Source organism: Vidua chalybeata, chromosome 13, assembly GCF_026979565.1.
Source record: "Vidua chalybeata isolate OUT-0048 chromosome 13, bVidCha1 merged haplotype, whole genome shotgun sequence".
NCBI classification, from domain to species: Eukaryota; Metazoa; Chordata; class Aves; order Passeriformes; family Viduidae; genus Vidua; species Vidua chalybeata.
Window position 1 is genome coordinate 14,847,307 of NC_071542.1, and position 24,559 is coordinate 14,871,865.

The 24,559-nt window shown below is 40.2% G+C and overlaps 1 protein-coding gene and 1 long non-coding RNA gene across 6 annotated transcripts in view; both read left to right on the top strand.

Annotated features, from left to right (window-relative positions):
• Positions 1-12,463, top strand: part of LOC128794567 (uncharacterized) — a 33,051-nt gene extending 20,588 nt beyond the window's left edge. For both annotated transcript variants that reach the window (XR_008433189.1, XR_008433188.1), the window contains exons 2-5: positions 1,744-1,816; positions 2,518-2,604; positions 6,712-6,772; positions 12,078-12,463. This is a non-coding gene — a long non-coding RNA (uncharacterized LOC128794567). The remainder of the gene's footprint in view (positions 1-1,743; positions 1,817-2,517; positions 2,605-6,711; positions 6,773-12,077) is intronic.
• Positions 12,464-14,075: 1,612 nt separating this feature from the next.
• The window catches only part of CHD2 (chromodomain helicase DNA binding protein 2), a 56,063-nt gene continuing 45,579 nt past the window's right edge, over positions 14,076-24,559 (top strand). For 2 of the 4 annotated variants that reach the window (XM_053954999.1, XM_053955001.1), the window contains exons 1-2: positions 14,085-15,238; positions 15,574-15,707. In XM_053954999.1, coding sequence (XP_053810974.1) covers positions 15,646-15,707 — 62 coding nt within the window. In that variant the 5' untranslated portion in view covers positions 14,085-15,238; positions 15,574-15,645. Of the gene's footprint in view, positions 15,243-15,573; positions 15,708-24,559 lie in introns of all 4 variants that reach the window. The other 2 variants (XM_053955003.1, XM_053955000.1) reach the window with 2 other exon arrangements.

A 24,559-nucleotide genomic window follows, 5' to 3' on the forward strand; every position in this document is an offset into this window, starting at 1 on the left:
TCTGCCGTTTAAAGTTGGCAAAATACTACAGTTGTGATTTAAGCGACACTACAAAAAGAAAAGAGAGTTACTTAAATACGAATTACACGATAAGGAAACGGATGAGTTTGCGTCTGACATGGAAAGCTTTTAAAAAACATTTAATGGGTATCAGGTTTGTTTTTATTATTCAGTTTACAGGTTTTTCAGAGATCTCACAGTTACTTTTCTTTGCAAAACATTTTAATCGTCCTTTCGGTGTTCTGATAATTTAGAAGTTGTACAACACCTATTGCAAGACTTTCTAAAAATGCAAGTTTAAATGTAATGGCTGACGTTTGTTTTGGGTTGGCTTGCGTTCAGCAATTACCAATTTAAGGGTAAAATTGTAATTCTAAATATATAAAAAGTCCCTGTAGAAGAGCAAAAGGCAAATACTAAAAACTTTAGGTTTAATTGGAGGTTGTGCGTAGCCATATTTGTTGGATTTTAATGGTATACGCTTGTGCAAGGTTATAAAACTCTGTGCAGATTTTAAATACTGCAGTTGGAGGTAAATCTAAATTTTTCGGTACTTCCTCTGCAAATAAGAATCTGTCATTGCAACAATTGAAGTTAGCCCTTTTTTTTGGAAATAGAAATACAAGTTTTAGCAACCACTGGACTTCTGTCACCTTTATGCAAAGTGTTCGGTGTCTTTATTTTAGATTTGGATTATGGTGGTTTTATAACCCCAGCAACAGTTCTGCAGTGTAGAACAGGTTCTGCCATACACACTTTGCCCTAAAGAAAGTTCTAGCTTTAGGTGGGTGTCTGCTGAATTTGTCTTAAGTATATTACAGGATAATTTTTTAAATAGTTTTGACTGGTTTATTTTAACAGCTGAAAATAAAATAGCAGGTAATTGTCCAGAAAACAAAATACTTGTAATTCATAATGTGTTTTATTTAATAGTTCTGCAGCAGGTTTTTTATATTTAAGGTGTAGGTGTTTGAATTTATACATCTTTTAATCCAGCATAAAAATTGTTTTTTAATTGTATATTTACAGAATGATTCTACACTTCTAGAGTATGAAGTAATGCTGGTGATAAATATAATTGCTGCAAAATAAAATGTTATGGCTTTTCACAAAAGGCAAGAAAAGTTGTCTAGAGGTTGTGCAAATATGGTGTTCCTTGTGTGAAAATAACAGTTTGAGATCTGATTAAAGAAGCTGAAGGATTTAAAACTGTATTCTAAAGGGCAAAAAAGGTGTTTTTTTGGGGAGATGAAGTAACTTAGGACTTGAAATTCAGAGAAGCTGATGACAGAAGCCATTTTAAAATAACCTTGCTATCAGTAAAGGTTTTATTTAATTTTGTATAGCGTATTGCTCAAGATTTTAATGTGGAAAAAAAAGTAAAAGGGCTGAGGGATATTGTGTGATAAATTATGCAGTAAAAAAATCTTAAATTGGAATTTTAGCTTTAAATCTTTCAAAATTAAAGTAATAGGAGACAGAAGAGCAGACTGCAGTTATTCATGAAAAACACAGATCATGCATGTTGTATGTCAGTCACTCATCTCCAGTGGGTTTTTCTTCAGCCAGGAATGTATAGCCACTCATACTTTTATTTTTAGAGTTCAGCTCAAAAGATAGTTACTGCAATCATAAGTTTTTCCTGACTTAATAATTATCTAAAGATTGATAGATTTCAGACATATGAGTAACGCTGCTTTTCTAAAGCAAAATACTGAAAATTTCCATACTTTGTTTTTTCAGGTAGGATTTCGTGAGCAGAACCTTATTTCCTGACTACCTTCCAGAGGATTCATTCATGCCTTATTTTTCTTAGGTAAGAATGGTTATACCTTGTGTTAATATGTTAATTTACTTGTTATTTTTTGAAACTGGATTTTGCCTTTTTTGTACTGTGCAGATTTGAAGAAAAAAAAAATCTCATTTTTATATGGAGGGGACACATTTTTATAAATTGTCTGGACTTCTGAAAAGCTTTTTGTTGCAGTTACAGGTAGACTGTCTTCATATAATGTCACATTTATGTGCTGCTTGGGTATAAATTTTAGTTTACTAAAGGCTGTTAAATATGTGGATTGTTTATTTTTATCATATATGGGTACATGTATATGTATTGTATTTGGTGGAAAAGGACACTATGTGCATATAAACTGAAGTTCTGTATGTCCTGTTTCACCAGTGAAAACCTGCATTAAACTTAGGATACAGGTTTTTTACGTAATGAGCTTGTAGCATTAGCGTTTGGGGAAATTGTAGAATTTGTATATGAAGGTAGTAACCCAAGACTTCAGGAATTCATAGAGAAGGAGATTTTGGGGCCTGTTTTTTTGGTTTTGGGGACTAATGCTTAACAAGGACAGAATATTGGTTTTGTACTGTTGGTAAAACTTCCGTTTTTTCAAAGACATTTCCTTTACGTATTTTCAGAAAGTTTGTCAGTCAAGAATGTCAGGATTAAAGAGCTCGTTTATTCCTTGTTTTCAGACAAACCTGGTTTTGTTGTTTTTTATCTTTAAGGGCTATTACTGGATATTGTTCTTCCAAAGGTTCAGATGACTAGTTGGGCAAAAGACCTTGAACAAAATTCTGTACTGTGCGTGCCAGGTATGTTACACTGTGTTTTGTTTGTTTTGTGTTTTTTGTTTTTTAATCATACTGGAAACAATTTTTTTTTTTTTAATAAACATTAAACATTTAAGTTTCAGTGTTTTACCTTGTTGAATTTATTTTATTTTGAGCTTAGTGCATTTGGAAATTGTTGGTATGTACGTACTACAGCAGCGTTAATGTCTCCTGCATATTTGAAGATTTTATGGTCACTCAAAAGTACAACTTTTTAACAATCTGCTATGACCATGTTGACATGCGGTGAAGCCAAAGGATTATCATCTCCTATGGATATTGTCTAATCAAACTTCAGGAATGCTTTTCCTTAGTTTGAGGTATTGGTTTATTAGCAAAAGATGCTCATAAGCTTTTCCTTTTCAAGAAATTGCTTATACAATAAACTTTAAAATTCTGGTTTTGTTGTAAATTTTATTCTAAAAGCCTAAAGTGGTACCCAGTTGTTATGAGGTATCTTGCTCTTCTTGCAGTGTAAACAAAGCAGCTTTTTAATGTTTATTTTTTGTTTTTACACTTCAGATTCTGCATTTAGGATCTCAGTAACCTTTGAGTCAGGCTTTCACCACTCTGTAATTAAAAGTGGGGGATCCTGTTTGCCTGTCTTAACTGGTTCCTTTTCCCAGCTTCCCATGCTCGTGTACTTCTGTGCGTACTCAGGACCTCAAAGCGTAAGGCGTCTTCATGAGGACACATGTATCAGGATTCCCAAAAATACTTTTGATGATTTGCTTTTTCAAGTTACTTAATTCATCATGATAACCAAAAAAATACAATTGTGAACCCTCACCCGAGTGCAGCTGGGTTGTTTTTTTTTTTTTTTTTTGGCTTGGATGAAGCCTTCAGTCTCTTCATAGAGAAGAGATTGTACACGATTTTCCATAAGCTTTACAAAAATGTCTCTTCAGGTTGTAATAAACCTTTATCTGCAGTGAGTCACTGCTGATGTGGAAGGTAGGGTTCAAATTATATTTATAGACATTGGACATGTGCCACTGTCATGGATGTCCTGCAGCAAACACAGCTAACAAGCAAGGTGATATGTCATAATGCTCCTGCGACTTCATCGTGTGACTGTCTGATGGGAAGTGTGAGAACTATAAGTTTGTGTTAGAAATTATCTCACACCTTAAGAATGACAGGGCATATCTAAAATCCCACATAAATTTTGAGTTTAGAGGGTCAAAAATCACAGATACTGCACAGTCTATTATGATAAAGGCAAGACCAGCCTGGTCACGCAAAAGTCCGATAACACTGATGGGATTGAACCTGTCAGACTCGACTTATATTCCTGGTATTAAATTCTGAAATGTTGGAATCTGCAGCTTCTAACTGACCTGCTCTTAAAAAAAAAAAAAAAAAGTAGAAAAGTAAAAATGAGAAAATCACAGTGCTCAAGAGAGATCTTGCGTGACCTGAGCATTTTATGATAACTATGAAATTGAGCACTTTGATTTTAACGGCCTTGCATCTTTCCAGTATTGTTCTGATACTGATAGTGTTGAATAGACATTACAGTAAAAGCAGCTTTAACTGTCCCTTTTGTGAGCTGCCTTTTCGTGCAAGAACAACTTGTTTTCAGCTAACTGTGGCTTCACCTCTAGGATAGGTGGACTTCAGTGGGTTAGATGCACACTACTGGGACTTGAGGGAAGTTCCAAGTTCATGGCTACGCTACAGCGTGCTCGTGAGGATTGAGGCGGGTCAGGAGAACCGCTCAGGTTGAGTCCAAACCTTCTCAGTGGAGGAAATCTGTTCCTCTGTGGGGGATATGAACCTGTGTTAAGTATTCTCATAGAAGAGATTCTGGTAGCATTGACAGCGTACATGGAAGAACATTGGTGTGGTGATACACATCATCTTTGCCAAAATACTTTGTTAATTAAATAATAAATACAAGAGAAAATGTGGTACCGGGTCATACCTTTTGGGTGTCTGACCTCACCTCTTGCTGAAAAAGGAGATGCATTTTGTGATGGTTAGTGCCAGTCTTTGGGGGAAGGAGCCATGGACCTATGATGTCGGGCATGTTTTGTGTGGTAGGCTATACTGTACTTCAAGTGTCTGTAATTTTAAAACAAAAATAAGCCACAGCTATTAGAAAAAGTAAATTCATGCTTATTTTTAAGTAGGGGATGGATTTTTTTAATCATCAGGCTGCAACAATTATAGCAAGTAGTCTGATTAAAAGATTTTGACATTAGATACAGGAAATACAGCTGTTAACAAGGAAACTTAATTTTTTTCAGCCAAGACTTGTATTTCCAAGCTTTGGTTTCTGGCTTGTGGCATAAACGTATGGCTTTGGTGATTTATTCTGTAGTTTAAGAGTGAATGTGTTTTGAATGTGAAAATTAAAAACTCAAAATACAGGGGTGTATTCTATAATAGTGAGAAAAAATAACTTGCGTGAATGAAATGTAATATATTATCAACATCCTCGTGCTGTTTTTACAAAACTCATTGTTTGGTTTATCCACTCACTTCCAAGAAGAGAAGTGTCACTACTACTACTACTACGTGATACCACTCTGACACACCCAAGATTGCTTTTGCACAAGTGTGCTGAGGTCAGAAGAACAAACTCTGGTGGAGTCTTCCTAACACTGTCATTAGAGGAAGGTGCTTTGTGGTGACAGCCATATTAAATATTACTCTCATTAAAGTTTCTGTCAAACTACCATAGCTGTGTGCGTGCTCTAGAACTAAAGAAAACAAGAACCAACTTGAAAGCAATGATGGATGTGTAGCTGTGCAGTGAATTATTAAAAATGGCTGAGAGCTGTAAACTGAGAGTCTTCCAGTCATTAACTTTACCTGTCTTCATATAGATTGTAGTTTCTAAGTGGCCTTTTTTGAATGAAATGATTCAAAGGGCCCAAGTCCCTGGTTCATTTTTCATGCCTTGGATGACTGGTGGATGCCTCATGGCTGATCAGGGTCCAGCAGCCATGTTGAGTTTCTTCTAAGATGGTGGATGGGCACTTCACAGAAGTTCTGTGCTTCAATTAAGTAGCAGCTGCTTGTGCCCATTCAAATACATTTTAAAATATCATTAATACATTTTAAAACCTCTAAATTTCACATGCATTAGGATATTCTATGTGCTTATGCCAGTCTACTGCTATATTTTTTTTGTCACTTCCCTTTCTAAAGGCTTTTTCCATAATAAGAGTTTGCATAAATTGCATCAACAAAGAAATTACAATCCTGTTCATGCCATACTTCTTTCTACACCTCTGAGCAGCTGTCAAATGGAAGAGAAGAATTTAGAGGCTTGCACAGTACACATTGGATAGGTTCATTAATTTTTATGCATTTGAGGCTATATTTCAATATAAGTAGATTCTGAGAGATGACAAGAGTAGTGGTTTGCTTGTATGTGTCAAGAGGATAAACTTGAACGTCTTACTTCATGTAGTTGAAAATTACCCTGAAAAGGGGATTTATGAGTTGTTTTAGAGTTTAGGTCTTTAATATTGCTACCTTTGCTTAAGGTAACTATGATTAAGAATTTATTGATACAGATTGCCAGTAGGCATTTTTAGAGTCAGAGTTCCATATTTGGACCTTGCCCATACATGAGTAACTTTGAGATAGAGTAGATAATTTGTTCCACATAAATGTGTTACATAATTGCCCTGCAGCCAGCAGATACCTCCTCTCAGTAAAAAGAGCATTTTATTTTCTATTGTGAAGGGCAAGTCAGTTTGTTTAAGAATGCTTCCACTTGATGCCTGATTGATCTTTTTCAAAAACTTCAAATAATATATTTTTTGTTGTTTTTTTCTCAATAAATATGTGGACTGGGTCTGAATTTCTTGGGTTGTTTACAGGTTCTTTAATAACAGGTTCCTTAGTGATACTTTAATTTTTTTATAAAAATTACTTCTGTAGCACATGCTGTGAGCTGGAAATGGTTGGGTTTTTTGTGTTCGTGGGGGCGGTTTGTTTGTTTTTATATTTTTTTTTTATGAGGGTTTTGTAATAAAACCTAATGCTTGGTCTTGTAGACCTTAAGGTCTACATCTCTTGTTTTTTAATTTATTTTAATTCAGTTCTTTTAATATCCTATTTTCCCTACAGATGTGTTGAGGAATTGATTTACTCACTGTAAGCAAAGTAGCTGCTCTTGGTTGAAGCACTGGTAAGTTGTTATTCCTAATAACATTTACTTTTTAGCTTTAAAAAACACCCCAGCAACCACACACGGCTGTAATGTTTAAGTGGCTGAAGGCTTTGGCTGAGTACATTCTGGAGGTCTTTAGTGTGTGGCCATGTGTGCATGTACGTTTCAGAAAAGCTTAAAAGGACCCTGGATCATTCCTGTGGGCTCTGGGGAAGTGAGCAGTACTTGGTAGGTCTCTCTCCCTGGCTGGCTGCAGAACAGCTTTCAGATCTGATTGTAGTTCTGGGGACTTCTGTGATTTGACTCCAGATTTCACTGAGAACTTTTATATCATAGTTGTGCTTGTTCAGAAGGGTTTTTGGTATGCAGATGTCTGTCTCTAGAGAGGTACTACACACAATTTGGATAACAAATGGTGTGGAAAGTATAGCAGGAAGAACTTGCTGTACAAGCATCTTGTGTTGTCCTTATGCTTCTGTCAGGATCAGTGGGAGCCTTTGAGCAGACACTTACTGTTCTGTTTCTGTTCTTCATTCATAAAGTTCTGGCTTTGCACAAAATGATAAATGCCAGTATTTTTTTTTAAATTAAACTGCTAGCTGATAGACTTGAAATCATTCCTCATATAGTCAAAACATAAAATTGGCAGGCTTGAGTAGGTAAATTAATTCAGTTCTATACTGCATGAATATAGGGACAGAATTTTTTTCCCATTTCCTTAACTAAAAGGAGTTTGGTCTTGACCTTTTGTTCTCTCTAGCACAACAAAGTCACCTTTTGTGACTTACTTGGGAGTTGCTTGTAAAATGCACAAATCCTTTTGTCTTTCTCTCTGCTTGAAATTCAGACTCCTTGATTCTGCATATTTAATTAGGGCATCCATTGCATTTTGTATACATGGATTAACTTTTTTTTTTATGTGAAGCTCTATTCCTCTAGCAATGTGCTTTGGAATACGTGCTTTTCTTTAAGAGACAGTTTCTTTTAGTCTGATGTGCTACCTGATTGAGCAAGGCCTTCCTTAGGCTTCACATAGCTTGGGAAAATGTTCCAAAATGCAAATCCACTCATTATAGTGGCTAGATGACAGTGAATTTTAGCTGTCCCATGGCTGTTTGTTAGTAGAGCCCTCCAGCAGCCACTGCCTTCTGCACTGCCTCACGTGCTGGGAGAGAAGCTGGTTTTGTACTCCAAAGTCCTGTGCTTCTCTTCCACCCCATGGTATGGAGACTAACGTAGAGCCCTTCTGAGAAGGAAAAGGAGTATGTGGAAGAAGGTGCAAACCTTGCTAGGCTGTCTTAGTCCGGCCTTCTGCTGCTTCTGGGTCGTTTCATTTTAGACCAATTTTTATTTTATCACTTGAGTTTTCAGTCCTGAAGCAAAGAGTTCATGGACTTTGAGGAATTAAGTTTTTAATGTGTGTATACAAATTCAGTTTTGATAAGTATTTAATTTCTTCTACCACTGTGGTCTGTAAGATTTATTACTTTGTTCTTTCAGAAGTCTTAAGCTGTTTTTCCCACTGCAGGTGTGTGTCGAGCAGTATATTTCTTGATATGTTTCTTCTGCAGCTATTCTTCAAAACTCTTCCTTATGCTATCCACTGATGCCTTCCTAGCCCCAGTCACCTGATAGAATCTCTAAACATGTGACTCATGTTACATTTTAATATTAATCTTTGTGTGATTGCTACATCTTTCTGTGTGCATTTTTGTTTTTTCATTGGGTTGTAAATTAGCTATTGTCAGATCTGTCTCTTTGAGTAGAACTTTGACTTTTCAGTTACCTGCTGAGTAATTATTCCATTCTTTTCTGGTTTACAATCCTTACCTAAAGGAAGAGGTGAATGTGAAACCCTTAAATGACTTAGTTGAAACAGTTGTCTACAAAAGAAGTTGTTTCAAAAAGCAGTTGTGGAAGCATTCCAATGTGTGGATCTGGAAAGATCTGGTGTTGCATTCTCTGGTTAATGCAGTGTTTAGTTGAAGCACTAAATTTTATTTTTAGCTCTCTTTATTAAGAGAAGAGAGAAAATACTCAAAAACACCAGGAGCTTTATTAAAGTTGGCATATTTTGCTTAATGTAATAAAATTTATTATTTAAAAATAATACACACAAAAGAGTGCATTTGTGAATAAAACTACATCTTACCTGGAATTAACCTTGAAATCTGACAAACCTGGCAAATAGCCTTTCTTAACCAAAAATACCCTAACCTACATGAGTTGTGCTTTTACTGCTCTGCTTAAGGAATATCTAATGGTGGTAAAAGCAGATTTAGGGCTGTCCAGAGCACTTAGTTCCTGCTAAAGATGGTACAGAATAAAATAATGGACTTAGCTGCCAATAAAGGACACTTATTTCTTCCAGTGTAAAAGTTACCAGGGGTGTTGTTGAGAGTAAAGCCTTTCTTTAATGAACTTTGAGGTGTAGAAATTGAGATTTGGTTTGCTCAGAACCTCATTTTGTCCATTCAGCTTCCTCTGTTGGAGTGAATTCCCTTTCCCAAGTAGGTCACCTCGGTTAAGAGTTTAAACCTCAGATTTCATTCTGGAATAGTTTGTAAATGTATTGGTGTCTCATGCATGGGTATTGTATGTGTTGGGCTTCAGTCTCACTCTGTAATGAATGCAGGGTTACAGTGGACCTGAAATGGCTGAAGCCATGGGTTTGGCCATAAGGGATGTCTATTGTTGCTGTGATCTTTTAAAACAGCAACAAATAATTGCAATAAAAGCTGAAGAGAAAAACTTTGTAAACTCAGATAATTTGTAATTGTTGCCTTGAATGTTTAGGCAGGTTGGGAATTGATGGCATGGAGTGTCAACATGTTACCAGTGGTTGGAAGGAAACTTTGTCAGGATTACAGGACTACCCAGGTCCCTGATTTATCATGACCAAAATAACAGTGCTTGGAAACCAAACCAGTAACTAGTAGATAACAGAAGCTTGAAAAATGGGTGGATGCCTAATTCATTTTACAGAAGGAATGGTAGACTCATGTCATCTAGGAAAAAAAAAAGGGTTTTTCAGGATCTACCTCAAGTGCAGGATCACTGCATATGTCTTCATGGAGGAGTGTATTTTTGTAGCATTATTGAAATTTCTTAGTAAAATGTGCCTTAATTCATAAGTAAACAAATGCTGTGAAATCTTCTAAAGCAAATGTAAATTTCACAAGTGTAGAGGCTGCTATTAATATTTTGGCCATTCCTGTGGCATCCTTTTGATGTATAACAGCTTGGAGAACAAGAATGTGTTCTTAATTGTAATACCTCATCAGTTCTGTTTACTGTTAATTATTCTACAAGATTTAGAGAAGCGTTTAAGATGAAGGTCATGGGGTTACTTGTGAAGTTCTTGGTCCAACCCAATGTAGGTGAACCGAGCAGGGAAATTTGCCCTGAAATTGCTTTTGGCAGATCCTGTGAGTGTCTGAGGCAGAGGTCTAACCCAGTTGGAAAGAGCCTTTTAAGGGTGACTAATACATAACTAAATTACCTTTTTAGAGATGGGGAAAGTTGATGTTAGTAATTGGGGTTCTATATGTTAAGCTTATTAAAAATAGCTAAAAATAATTTTAATGGTCTTGTTTATGGGGTTTCCACTGTATGTTAGTACTGCTGTTTGAATGTGTCAATAATGGACAACTTTTTGGTGTTTTTTTGTTTGGATACTTCAGTGAAGGCATTACCATTGAAAAACATTCAAAATTCTAATTCATCTTCAAATGCCTAAACAGATTTGAAATTAATTTAGTGAGAACTGGAAAAAAAACCCAAACCAAACCCAAAGCAACCCCAAAACTAGCTTAGTGTGAGGGAAAAACACCTTTCAAAATATTTAATACATTGTCTTAACTGAGGATGAGTTGAATGTTTAAAACAGAGCATTTCTTTAAACTGGAAAGTTCTGTTTCTGAAAGCATGAATGTCCTGGGGTTGAATACTCCTGCAGCTATGCGTGTTTCCCAGTGCAAAGTGAAATTGCCAGATACCATATTCCACTTCTGTGTGCACTACTTTCCCATTGTATTTAAAACAAGGAAGTCTATAGAACAGCATAAAACAGGACACATGGGTACTTGTGACAGTCAAACTGGGGCTTGTTGCACTGCTTCCAGTGCTCCTTGCTTTGCGGTAACTGGTTATTTTGAGATGAGACTGGGGATGCTGAGGCAGAGACCACTAGATGGCCCCACTGGTTTTTGCTGGGCTATGGGTAGTTTCTGCATCCCTCATCAGAATCTGCCCAGGATCCCAGGGAGCAGAGTGGTGGTGAAGTTGGCTTTCAGACTAAAATGAGGTTAAACCTATACATTCAAAAAAATAAATTGATGTTGGAGTGCAGATACTCAAAATCATGAAGACATTTTAAAATCCTTTTTGCATGTCAGCCTACAGTCAGCATTGGTTTCAAAATGATGCTCTTAACACTTAGTAACTTCCTGTACCTAAGTTTTGCATGTGAGGAGGAGTAAGGTTTTACTTGAAGTAATTTGAGCTTATATTTCTTGGAAGAAGATAGGAAGATGGGAACATTGGATTTGTATTTATCCATGTGGATACCGTTTGTTCAGTTTGGTTTGTCACTCACCTGTGGGCTTGGTTGTAGTTCCATGATGAGTACAGTTGGAATATGGCTCAGGAGCCTTGCTAAAGGTAGCTAGTGTGACTTGTGACCATTTTTGTCTGATGTCTGGTGTGTTCTTTCCCACCAGTAACCAAACCAGTCATTCCATTTGCTTGTAAGTGTGTTTGCTGTTGCACTGTACATCTTTCATGAGCTGGAAAACTGGGTTAAGATGGTGGAATGTCTTGTGTCCAGTCACCATCTGTCTGTAAGAAACCAGTTTTCATTGGTTTGGATGGATATGTGTCTTCGAAGAAAGGAGCTTGAACAGTACTTAACAGTTTTGGGTTGTTACAAGAACCTTGGTGTTCTACTAAGCAATGTCAGCTTTGGGGGAAGGGCCAGTGCAATGAAAATGGTTGCAAGAGCAAATTTCTTTGATTTCCCACCACACAGTTCTCTAGTGGTTTAAAAATTTCAAATTGAATTCATGGTTCCTGGTAGGGTTCTTGGACTTCTAATATTTTCTCCCATTTTTTAATAGTTTTGGTTAAACTTTCTTTTTTTTTTTTATTCTTGAATTGATTATTTGATACTGTTTCTGATAAAAGTAGATATTGTGGACTGTGTAACATGGAATGAAGCATCAGTTACATGTTTAAATTATCTTCAAGGTACAGTAGTTGAATGTCTTAGTTTAAAGCAATGACGTGTATTCCAACAGCATTTTTCTTCTAATTTTCCATAAAGAATCCATTCAGATGAAGAGTGTCAAAAGGAGTCTACGAATGAGACACCAAGATGGCAGTTCCACTGGGGAATGAGAGGTTGAGGAAATGGACTAATGCATGAGTGCTGGGATGTCTGTCCAAGACAAGGATGTTAAAACGTGGACTCTCATGTTATTAAATCAGAGAAGATCTGGGTTGTGATCATCCTATCAAAATGGACTTTGCATTTGAATTAATCAGTGGCTATCCAATGATGGATCTGTTTGAGGACTGGGTGGCAAAATTTTCCTTTTGGGTTGTTTTTGCATGACAGGCAAATTAATTTGGTAAAAGATCTGTTGCTACTGCTTTTGAGAAAATGTAATTTATAAAGTGACTTTAAATAAAAGGTTTTGGTTTATTTCACACTTTGTGTTTGTCCTTTCTGGCTGAATATTTTTTATGGAGTTGATAATCAAGTGGGTTACATTTTTGGTTGCTATTAAACTGAGAAATACTTTAGCTAAGTACTGGAGGCAAGGTAAAATTTTGTGCTATACTTGGTATCAAATGTGGTTTTCATTTGCAAATTATGTTCACTTTGCCATGACTTCAAATGAATTTTTATTCGCTGGCTTGTTCATTCAGGTTCTTAATATGAGGGGTTTTCAGTACTTGGCCTATTGTCAGGGCACTGCTGCTGAACTTTGTGAAGTTATTTTAAGATGGAATTGATACCAATTGAAGGCTGAGAAAATACGACAATAAAGGAGTACTTGAATGTTTTGTGTAACTTTTTTAGGTATGTTCTTGGGTTGTGTGTGGGTACAGAAACTTTTCAACAGATTTCCTGGACTACAGACTTCCTGAACAGTCTCTTTGGTCTTAAAATTATTCTGTGCAAGTGTCCAATCTGCTTCACTGCTCTTGCATGTAGCCTTTGTGTCACAATACAGTGCCATGTGTTTGGTGAGGAAAAAAAGGAGTTCTTTTTGATATGGCTACAGATGACATATTAACCTTTGCAAATGAATTCTAAAATGGTTCTGATACTTGAAGTCATGATTTCCTTACAGGTTTCTAGTGGATCTAATATTTTAACTGTAGGCATTTCTTCGCTGTATGTTTCACCTGAAACTCAAAGTTGTCTTTGTTTTGTGCTGGAGGGTCAAGATGGTAAAGCTGGTGCTGAGATAACCTTGAAATTATATTTGAAAACTCAAACAAAATCCTGTTCATTGTTTAACCATTTGCCTTGCTCAGACTTTTTTGGAAATACCCATTTTGCCATGATGAGTTGCTCATACCTTTTCCATCCAGCCATTTTGGTGGTACACACTTGCCCCAGTTTGGTTTTGCCATGTGTTTTTATGGTGGAGTGGGATTTTGTGACCAATGTGAAGGGTTTCTCATTCAATTGAGTGGATTTCCTTAGTGTTACCAAAAATGCTTGGAATGGTCTTGCATCGTGGTTTTTTAATTCTTGCAGTTGAGGTGCAAGGAGTCTTCTGTGAGTAATTGGTAAAGTGGAATTTTTTTAATGGCTTGTGTCATTGGAGAGTTCCTAATGAAACCCCTTGTGGAAAGAGGATAGATGGTTGTAGGAGATAAATGGCAGGTCTGTGGAGCAATTAAAGGGGATAGTGTTCGTTCTACTGGTCGAAGCCAATGGTTTTGGGCTGTTGGGATGCTGTGCCGTGGATGTTCCAATAGAACCCCAAACTAGCCCATTGCCCCTTTGTCCTCCAGTGGTCCCCCCAGTGGCTGATGGCTCTGTCTTGTTGTGATGCTTATGAATATGCAAGATGTTCTTGTGCTTTAAGGGGTTGGTTTTGGTTGTGGAAGACAACTGGTAGTCAGAATCAAGTGGTCAGGGTATTCACGGATCGCCTCCATTCCCTTGGTGATACATCCTCTCAATGCCAGGATGTCCTGTTGGAGATGTCCATTGATTAATTTGCAGTTCTGCAGCTTGGCTATTGTGCAGCTTTAAAATTAATTTGTTGTGTTAAAATCTGTAAATGATCATGAATGGGTTAAGAAAGTGCATTAGAAATAAGTGGTTTAATGGTGTTGGACTGGCTTGACCGCAGTGCCTTGGCATAGCTGATGGAAGTGGTGTGGCTGCTGGATTTGAGTTGTTGGGGGGAACCACTAGGGAGGCGCTGTGGAGCTGGAGGGCAATCTCAGCTCTCTGGGGCTGGCTTGGGAGCCGGTGATGCTCCTGTCCCCCCCTGCCAGTGCCAGCACTGGGGGGCAAAGGGAAGAGCTGTTGTCTGGGGATTCTGCCACCAAACTGGGGGGAAGTTGCCCCTTGGGTGGGGTGACCCCCAGGGTGGGCTGCTGCTGCCTGCATGGCTGTGAGCTCCACTTCCATGCCTTCAAAATGGCTTGTAACAGCACCACTTCCTGTCCAGGGAGGAAGTAATTTTAGCCCAGGCACTGAAATATTTAGCAAATCTTTAAAACAAAAGGCACAAATTCCATTTCTTTCTGGCTTCCAAAGGGTGCCTGAGCCACATGGGGTTAAGGTGCCCCTTGAGCTGGGGTAGTTGGAAGGAGCCAGGGCTGTGGGGTAGCAGGCACCCTTTAGGTGGAGGCTCTCTCTTTTTTTGGTAGAAATTAAGGGGTGGGTCTATGGTACATCACCTGAGTTGTGGGGTAAATGTAGAGAGTGTCAATCAAAGGCAGAGCTCAGAGCTGGGAAGGAGCTCTAGATGGCGGCTGTGCCTTAGAGAGAGCGCGCTCAGCTCCGTGCCTTCCCCAACACTTTACGCAACTTTCCCTAACTTTCAGGCAGCCTCAGGGGGCCCCCACAGCCCCTTGCCTCTCCTAGGCACTAATCGGGGGCCGAGCGGACCTTTTTCGGGCAGAAAAGCAGCTTTTGAGGGCTCCCTTTTCGTGCCTTGCTGGAAAGAAGAAGCCGTGGAGAGAGCCCAGGTCGTTGTTTTTCCAGCTTAGAAGCCATGGCGTACCTCCATTTTTGTGCGCTCTCCTAATGAGCTTTTTCCCCCGGACATTTTTGTACTAATTACCGCTTCTTTTGCTTTATCGGCAGCATATTTTTGGGATTCGAATATTTTTTTTTTCATTTTCTGAAATTTGTATTTTATCGGTATAATTACAAATATTTTGGATCTAATGTTTTTCCACTACCCGAAACTAATATCGACTTGGTCCTGGCGGCGGTGCATGGATCAGGTAGGTGAGCAATTAATAATAATAATTTTTAGATTTCTGCCGTTTTGAATACTTTGATTTTCGACCGATTTGTGCTGTATTGGGATGACGCAATAAGATACAGAGATTATTTGCATCCAGTGTTACTTTGGGAAAGTTTGCAGGATGCTCCTCTCCTGTGTTTATTCTCGGATTTTTCTTGTAAAAATGATTATTTGTTTTAAATCTCCGGTTTGCCGTGTTGATCAGTGCTGTGTATTGTTATAACAATATCATTGCAGCGTCAGGACTTTGTTCCTGATAATGAAAGCCAGTGAAACGAACTGGGACCTTACCTTTCTTTCAACTTTTGACAGTAAATACCTGGGCACAGGACTTCAAAGCAAACAGACACCCCTGACCCCCTTTTAATATTTAAGAATAAAAAGATGATGAGAAATAAGGACAAAAGCCAAGGAGAGGAGGGTTCAGTCCACAGCAATGCATCGAGGTATGACCTATCAACTTTCTTTTTTTTTTTTTTTTTGTAAAACCTGTGAATACCCTGTTTACTTTGACAGCCTTGGGTTACTGTCAGTGCTTAATAGAAAACATTTTACTGATTTTGCTTCCTTTTTAAGGAATGACCTTGAGATTGTTAGCATGCCACACCCTAATTTTTTTTGGTAGCAATTTCTGAAACTTGTGTTGTGACTTAAGGGCCCATGTCCTAGGCAAAAGGTACTGTACCTTTATTCAGGGCAGCCCTTGCCCCTGTATGATGTTTTTCCAGCTTTTGAATTTCAGTTTTCAGGTTTTTTGTGCTGTGAAAAATGACCTTGTCGGTTTAGCCATTGCTGCATTGCACCATTTTACATACAAGGCAAATTTTTCTTTGAAGAATCTCAGAAGTCTAAACTTTAACTGAGGGCCATACAGAAGCCTGGTGTAGTAGTAAATTATAGTAAATAGGCACAAGAAAAAGTTACATGAATGAAAAAAAGCTTATTTTAAAATATAAACTGGAAAGTGCCTGTTTGCCGGATACCTCTTACTTCAAATTTTATTTGAGCTTGTAGAACTTTGATTCTGTGGAGGTATTTTAGAATATTTTTATACAATTTAACCAGACTTTGTCCTGCTGGTGATGGCATTTTGTATCATAAAATATACACTGGGGCTGTTAACAAGAGGCACCAAATGATTTGCTTGTTTTGTTAATGTATTTTTTCTCAGGGTATTTTTATTTACTTTTGTCAAGTAATGAGATTGTTTACAGATTATTAGAAACTTAACGTTGATGTGGGAAAAGTATGAAATACTGAAAATGTTTGTTTGCTGGGAATGCAGAAGTACAATTACCAGATCGCTCATTTTGTATTTAAAAGGTCGGCTCTTCGAAAAATTGGGAATTAAACTATATGCATTTTTGGGTTTTAGTTTGTAAATATTACTGAGTGATGCATTTTGTTAATTTCACTTGAATCTTGGTCTGTTTCTTTTTCTCTGGTGTTGTCTTCCTGCATTTTTAACCGACATTAATAAAAAAGAACTCTGAACTGTCTGTTGTATCACATGTGCTCTATGTGATGTTCAGGTGTTTGAATAGTATTCTTGATGTCCAGTATTTAACCTTCCTTAAGCACTCGAACTTGAAATAGTGTGGCAATATATATTTTATCAAATAACTGCAGCCTTCTAGTATAAACTTGGATGGTGTTCTAGGTGTATTAAAAATGCAGTCAAATTTTGAATTCTAAAATAAATATGGGTAAGATTGTTTAATTTGAAATGATTAATAACTAAATTAGCCTCAGGAATTGTTGAAGCACATAAACAGAGCTTTTCTAATAATGCAGTTTAAAAACATCAGATTTTTATACTGTGCTTCCTTTACTGTAAATGTTGCACACAAAATATTCTGTAAAAAATGATTTATAAAAATTATTTTTCAGATTCTATAAATTATCATGCTTTTTTGAAGTGGAGATTATCAACAAGAGCAGCAATAGACATAATTTGTTGAGGAAATTGAAAATATTTTTCCAGTGTTGGAAAGGAATAGGAGCTAAAATCTGAGCCATGTAGCAGGGTGTCCCACAGGGGGTTTTGTCCTTAGGGGTATGAGATTTGCATAGTGTCTCGTGTGCTTTTGGGGTTTTCATTGAAAGGTTATTTATCATAATTGATCCATTTACATTTAACACCTGTTGTGTGAGGTTACCCTTCTTCCCCTTCACATATATTTTTTCTCTAAATAAACCTGCTGTGTGTGAGTGACACCAACACACCTGAAGTGTGGGAACAATTGAGCACAGGATATTTGCAAGTGAACCCTGTTGAGCTTATTTGTGAGGTGTGAGTCAGCTCAATGTCATAAAATGGGCTTTACTTCCTGAGGTTGACCTGAAGTAGGGGAAATGATTTCTAGGAAGTAAAGCCACCGCTTTGCTGTATGGTAACTCCAGAATGCACCGGTGTCTGCACTGCACATGCTGCTGAGACCAGTTTGGCATCCGTGGAAGTACCTGAACATGGAAGTTGCACAGTCCTGGTGGGAACCCTGGGTGGTGGAGGAGGCCGGTGCCATTCACCTGGGCTGGAGAAGGGTGTTAGAGTGGAGGAAAATACAGTTCTTGCACACCACTCTAGTGCCCTGAGGAATTGACTCCTCCTTTTCCAGTTCTAAGGAAATACAAAGGCCTGTGTGGAATAAACAAAAATACTTGAGAATTGTCCCAAAGCAGGTGATTTATTCTTGGGGAGAGAGATGGTGCTAAGTCTATACAGTTTGTAAGCAGAGGGTTGTACTCCTGCCTTTCCAGATGCCCAGCAACACCTGTCCTTTGTGCTTTGACAGTAAATGGAACTTGGAGCTGAGTGATTCCATGCAACTTTGCCCAAGGTAAAAGTTGCTCTGGGTCTGCTGCGGTTCCTGCTGACCCCCGCCTGTGTGCCTGGGATTTGCATAAGTAATTGAACACACTCTGCTGTATTTTCTAGCATCTTCTGTGCTGCATGTGTGAAAGGCAGGTAGTGTGGAGGTACATCATCCATGGTCGGCCCTCACGGGAAGTGCAGAGGCCAGAGGCAGGCTGTGACCCCCTGTAGCCCAGGAGTGAGTTTTGCAGGGATAGCAAGTAACAGGCGTGGGATACGTAGTTTTCCTTTCCCTTGGCCTGTATCTGTTGCAGTTGCTCTCCCACCTCAGAAATACCCGGCGGTGGAACGGTTTGAGCTGCACACTCTGCGAGGCTGGGTCAGCCCTTGTGTCTGTATCCAGCTCTGGGCTTCTCCAGCATTAAAACATTTTTTTTTGAGGGGAAAAAATAGGTTGCGATGGGTTAGCTCCCAGGCCGTTTTCTGTGCAGAGCTGGAGCTCCGAGGTCTGAAATGGCGTGTTTTTGCTCAGCAGCCACCTCCCAGCGCAGGGCTTTGCGCAGCACAACACCCTCGCCTGACGTGGCAGCCATTTTATGGAGATGTCGGTGCACACAAACCAGCATTTGGCGGGGGGGGGGGGGGGGGGACAGGAGGGAAACGATCGCGTTAAGCACAAACTGCCCCCGGCGTGTGGCGCTGGGAGCAGGGGGCAGCCCGTTGTCGTTGGGGCAGCGGCGAGGCCGGCTCGGGCGGGCGGCGGCGGCCGGCGCTGTCACAAAATGGCTGTTCTTTGTGCCGCACCGCTCGGGCGCCGCGGGAAGCGGCCGCGGGGTTCAAAGGCCGCCCTGCGCCGGCCGCGCCGCCATTGGCTGCGCGCGCCGCGCGGGCCCCCGGGAGCAGCGCGCCGGGCGCGGGCGGCTGCCGCGGCCTCCCCCCGCTTCCGCTCCGCTGCCGGGCGTGGGCTCGCGCTGCTTGCATTTTAAGGGGCTTTCATTTTAATACTGCAAGCTATTTTGAGCAGTCACTTGAAAAGAAGCAGGGCTATTTTTTGCTGCGGATTTTTTCTTTTTTCAAACTTCAAAAGGAATTGTAGAATGCCATAGTATTCCCGGAACATCTGTCTTTTTTTTTTTTTTATGAGAGGTACAGCTTTCAGGATCCTTAAATCACCAGAATTCACTCTTTGCTTTTAGTGTGCATTTTGCAACTGATTTTCTTTCAGCTGAGTAGAAACAATGAATAGATTTGTTAAAATGCCTCAAACTGTGGGTTTCAAGTTTTTATCCGGGTGCCGAGTTATTTTTTAGCTATTCTGGCCATGTGCATGTGCCGAAGCTTTCGGTTTCATTTGCACCGTCACATTCTTCAACAAGGATTTTTTTTTTTCTCCCTTTTTAAGCTTTAACCCTTTGTGAAACTGTCCAGAGCCTTTTTTGAACAGGAAAAATGCTTGATCAGTGCGGGACACAAAAGGAATAATGTGCAAGGAATTCATATGAATTGTGATGTAATCTGTGTGCAGCACAAAGGAGATTGTTCTTGTTTTGCTTTGTTACTTCTGTTTCACATTACAATCGTGAAGGAAGTGTCTCATCTAATTACGCATGCACAATCCTGAGGCTTTCAACTCCTCTGTTCCCTATTTTGCGATTGCTGCCAGAGATGGATACAGTATATACAGCACTATAAAAGGAGCTCGCCAACTGCAAGAAGCTACATTTAGCTGTAATTCATTGTCTTCTGGATTTTTTTTTGTTGTTGTTGTTTTTTTTTTTAGTTGAACATCTTAAGCTAATTAATCAAATTGTATAGATTCTCTAAAAAATGCATGACTTTTGCTGAATAAAAATTGGAAAATGGGAATAAAGAGCTCACCTGGGTAATTCTGTAACCCAGTTTCTGTGGCACAGCCTGTGCTGGGGCGTTGCCATGGCTGAGTGCACGTGTGTGCAGGCATGTTCCAGCTCCATAAGTGCCTCCAGCCGAGGGAAGGTGACCTGGCTCAGATGGCAGATTGGAGCCTGTTCCCCTTTCTGTGTGTTGATGTTTCACCTGCCTCGCTCTGAGGGCAACAGTTGCCCTTATCTGCACCTTCCCCCACTTCCTCCAGCGCTGGAGCCGAGCTGTGGCTCGGTGGTGGCATTTCTGAGAACCCAGATCCCGGCTGTGCCTCGGGAGCAGCGCTGGGGCTGCCATAACCACATTTCTGTATTCAAACAAACACTTCACTGGCAGCTTTGACTGGGCGCGGAAGGAGGGCCAGGACGGCCCCGGTGTTTCATTTCAGTCTAACTTGCTATAGGGACAAACCAATTCCTGTCTTTGTTTTCGTTTTTCACCCCTCAGAAAGTTGCTCATAGCATTAGCAGGTTACTGAGCTGCCAGACTTGTCTCTGAGGAGTTTTTATACTGGGACATCTCTTAATTCAGGTTTATCAGTGCTGGTGTTGAGGAGCAGGTGAGGGTACCAGTGGCAGGTGCAGGTGAAGTACCTGAGACAGCAAGCAGGAGTCTTAAGGATTGAACGGAAGCTTCTGATGCCATGGACTGGCTGCTTTTGAACTGGAGACAGCCCAAGTAAACCTGCTTTGGGTAGGTTTGGCATTGCATCTCCTGATACATAACCTGGAGGGTGTTTGTATCCACTGTATCTTGTTTCAGGTTGCACACAACGGTCGCAGCAGGAATTGCAATGTTAAATTAGGCTGCTAAATTCTGGAGATGGAAAAGGCTTCTAAATCTCTTCTTGCCCCTAGCTGAAATCCAGCTCAGGAAGGAGCTGATAATGGCTGGAGAAAGCTGCTGTTCTGCTTTATCTCTCCTCTCCTTCAAGGAAAATAAATACAAAACCAGCACAGCGCTGGGGGAGGGGATGGCCTGGATCACCATAATTAGATAGAAGCAGCCTTCCAGCAAAGGATGTGCAGTTCTACTGACATGGTGTCTTACATCAGTCTTCCTGGTGTGCTTTTATTAAAAGACGTGCTGAAATGCCATGTGAAGATGCTCTTTCAGTAGGTGCTGGTGTGTATGTAAAGCCCACCTTCACATCCTGTAGAAGAGACTTGAAATTAAAGAAAAAAAGCCCAGAGGAAAAGTCTACCCCTAATGACTTGCAGTGAAACTTTTGTAAGTCTGTCACACTGTTAATGCCTCATTTTCTTAGAGCAGGGAGTATCTTTTGGATATAATGAGACAAATGTTGCTGATTCTTTCCAAATGTGCAACAGCTCATTTTACATTACAGCTCGTGTCGCACTGCTGCTAAATTACAATTTTCAATCTTGACCTTCCTTTATCTGTGGGCTGAGATAACCTACTCTGTACTACATGTGCTTTTTTAACCTTGACTAATAAGGGTTAAAAATTAAAAAAATTTTAACAGTGATCTCAGATTCCTTTCTGGTATTGTGCTGGAAGTGCTGGCATGGCGTTTGATCTTGGCAGGGCTCAGTTCAGTGTGTCTGCCAAGCTCCACAGACGGGATGGGATGCTTAACACTTCATTGCTCACCAACCTTTACCCCAGCTATGAACAAGAGTGTTGCAATGTCAAGAATCCACTGAGTCCAGAACACCCGACTCCTCAGGAAAAAGCTGTGTTGCAACTATTTATGTCTCTTGCAAGTGTTATTGTTAGGTATAGATGACTTAATAGAATTGCTAATACGTTAATTATAGGAGTCGTTTGCATCTGTTATGGGGAGGAATCTCTGTACTTCACTGCAGAGTGAAGTTGAGATTTGAATGCCATGTAAATTTGAATGTCTGTAAAACTTTATGCTTAAATTTCTTGGTTAAAAACAGCTTTTAAGAGTCACTTGGTATAACCCCCCAGGCTCCCTTTTTCTGGACTGCAGGTCGCTTGGAAACATAAAGGAATTTCTGCACCATCATGTTCCTGTTAATGGGGTTTGGGTCCTAAATTTCCATATACACTCCGTGACTTTAATCTGAGAGGTTTTAAAGGAAGTTTACAAATGTTAAGGGAGAAAAAGCACCCACTTTTCCTGTACTAATTGTGTGTGCATGCTCCAGCCCCCCTCATGCATCCACATGTCCTTTGCCAGTGGGTTGCACCTGTGTGCCTGGCTGTCCCCGGAGGGACATGGCGCAGCGGAGGCTGGGACGGCACAGGGACAGCCCTGCCCACTGTCTGAGGAAGCTGTGCACCCCCGGGCTCCTGCTCCTCTCCTTGGCTGGGTGTGAGGAGGAGCTGGGAGCTGCCAGGAGCCAGCTGGGGTCCGCCCGCTGATGTGGGATGTGGAGCCCGGAAATGCTTCGGAAATACTTGGCTGCCTCCGGGGAGGGAGAGATGGGCCCTTTCAGTCCCTGAGAACTGCAATTGTTCTCCCCTTTCTGTGCAGGGAAAGGGAAGGATACTGCCTTGGAGATTATCAATGGTGCTCCTTAATCAACCAGACAGGTTTTGACTCCTTTTGTCCCTCTGCTGGTTTTTTTTTTTTCTTTTTTTTTTTTCTCTTCCCACTATACATCCCAAGCATTTTCAGCCTCTGGCTTAAAGATAAGAGAGGAGAGAGCCAGCTTTCCCCATCATGAATGAATTGCTCTTTTTGCTTGCTTATGCAAACACAACATAGTGTCTTCCTAGTGGAGGAAAAAACCCCACCAGCTTTTGGAAAGCCTGTATCATTCAGGATAGCCCAATGTGATTTGCTGAGCTGCAGCAGAACAGTGAGGGATATATTTAGCTCTGCCTTTGGCATTTGGGAGACCTCTGCTGGGGTAAGTAGCAGTGGCCAGAATAGGCTGGAAAGCCTCACAGCCTAGTTCAGGTAGATATTTTGGAGAGATACTTCTTGGGTGCATAATTCCTCAGCTGGTACAGCAGCACAATGGCCCAGCTGTGCCTAGTGCTGTGTAAATGTAATTTACATCAACACGACCCAATCCTGCAAGCCAAGTTTGCAGGCCCAGGTGGGAAAAGTGTGGCTTCTCCATGAGAACTTCTGACATGCCTGTTTAAGGGGAAAAAGAAAAAGTTGCTGATCATAAAATGAGGTTAGGGAAAGATTTTTATGCTGCTTTGAAGAACTTGTTGGTCACCTGGAAGGGCCAGCCCTATCACCATGGGAGTTTGTTGTGCCCCTTTAAAGCTGGCCTGGATTTGGACAAATTATATTTTGAGTATTCAGAGTTGTTTGAGACTCACTCTTAAACAGCATGAGGAGCCTGGTTGTGTTTAGGATATTTAGGATATTAAGTTCCTGCTCAGAGATCAATGTGTAAAAGGACCATGCATAGGTATGGAGAGTAGAGGAGCAGGAGTATTCCTTCCCTTCCTCCCATTTCTGCTTTTCCCTGCAGGAAATAAACTGGGGAAAGCTCTTTCACCAAATAACCCTTCTCAAGGCTTCTCACTCAGAAAATCTTTGCCTTGGGAGACAAGCAAGCACCAATCACTTTTTAGTAGACTTTCAGACTAAAATCAAGGGAACTGAAAAAGTTAGGAATGAATTTATTTATGTTCAGTGTCACAATCTGTCCTTTGCTTGGCTCTCCTGCACACTCCATGTGCTGTGTCTGTATGGCCTTGTCCATGATTACTGTGGTGTTTGCTCAGTCCTCTGTGGTACCCGTATTATCTTCTCTTTATCTAGTGATCTATAACTAGAACTGATCTTGTGTTCCTTTCCCTGGCTTGTTTAGCCTAAAGGTTAAATTTAGTTTAGTGCCTTTTTACAGCTACCCTGTGACTTGAGTGCACATATCAACACTGATGGTGCTTGTTTGTATTTGCAATATATGTAGCCATTTCATATATGCTTATATAGAAACATAGAATGGTTTGGGTTGGAAGGGACCTCAAAGATCATCTCGTTCCAACCTCCCTGCCATAGGCAGGGACACCTTCCCCTAGACCAGGATGCTCAGAGCCCCATCCAACCTGCCTCAAATGCTTCCAGGGAATGGGGCATTCACAGCCTGTCTGGGCAACCTGTTCCAGTGCCTCAACAAGCTCACAGTAAGGAATTTTTTTTTAATATTTAATCTAAACCTATTTCAGTTTGAAGCCATTCCCCTCTGTCCTGTCACTACATGCTCTTGTAAATAGTTTTCATAATAAGGAACATCCCATTTTTAGATCAGATATTCAATGGAAATGTTTAACAGAGCCAGTCCTTATCTCAGTCGATGTGTTTGCCCTTTCTGTGGTTTGTCACCATGCTTGTGTGTCCCCACAGTTTGTACAAGTCACTTTAGGAAGACAGACCTGTTTAAATAAAGATGGTGGCCTGCACTGGCTTTGCTGCTCTGTGCTTTGGAGTAAATCTCAGGTTGGTTCTGCTGGTGGATGGGAGTGGCTTGGAGCAGCTGGCAGCCTGAGCTGAAGAGCTGTGGTGGCCCAGGAGCTCCTCTCAGAGGAGCTGAGATTGAGCTCAGTAGAGTTGGCTCTGCCAGACACCTGGTCTGGACCCTGCCATGGTCCTGTCGAGGCCAGTTGGGCTGACCCAGCAGC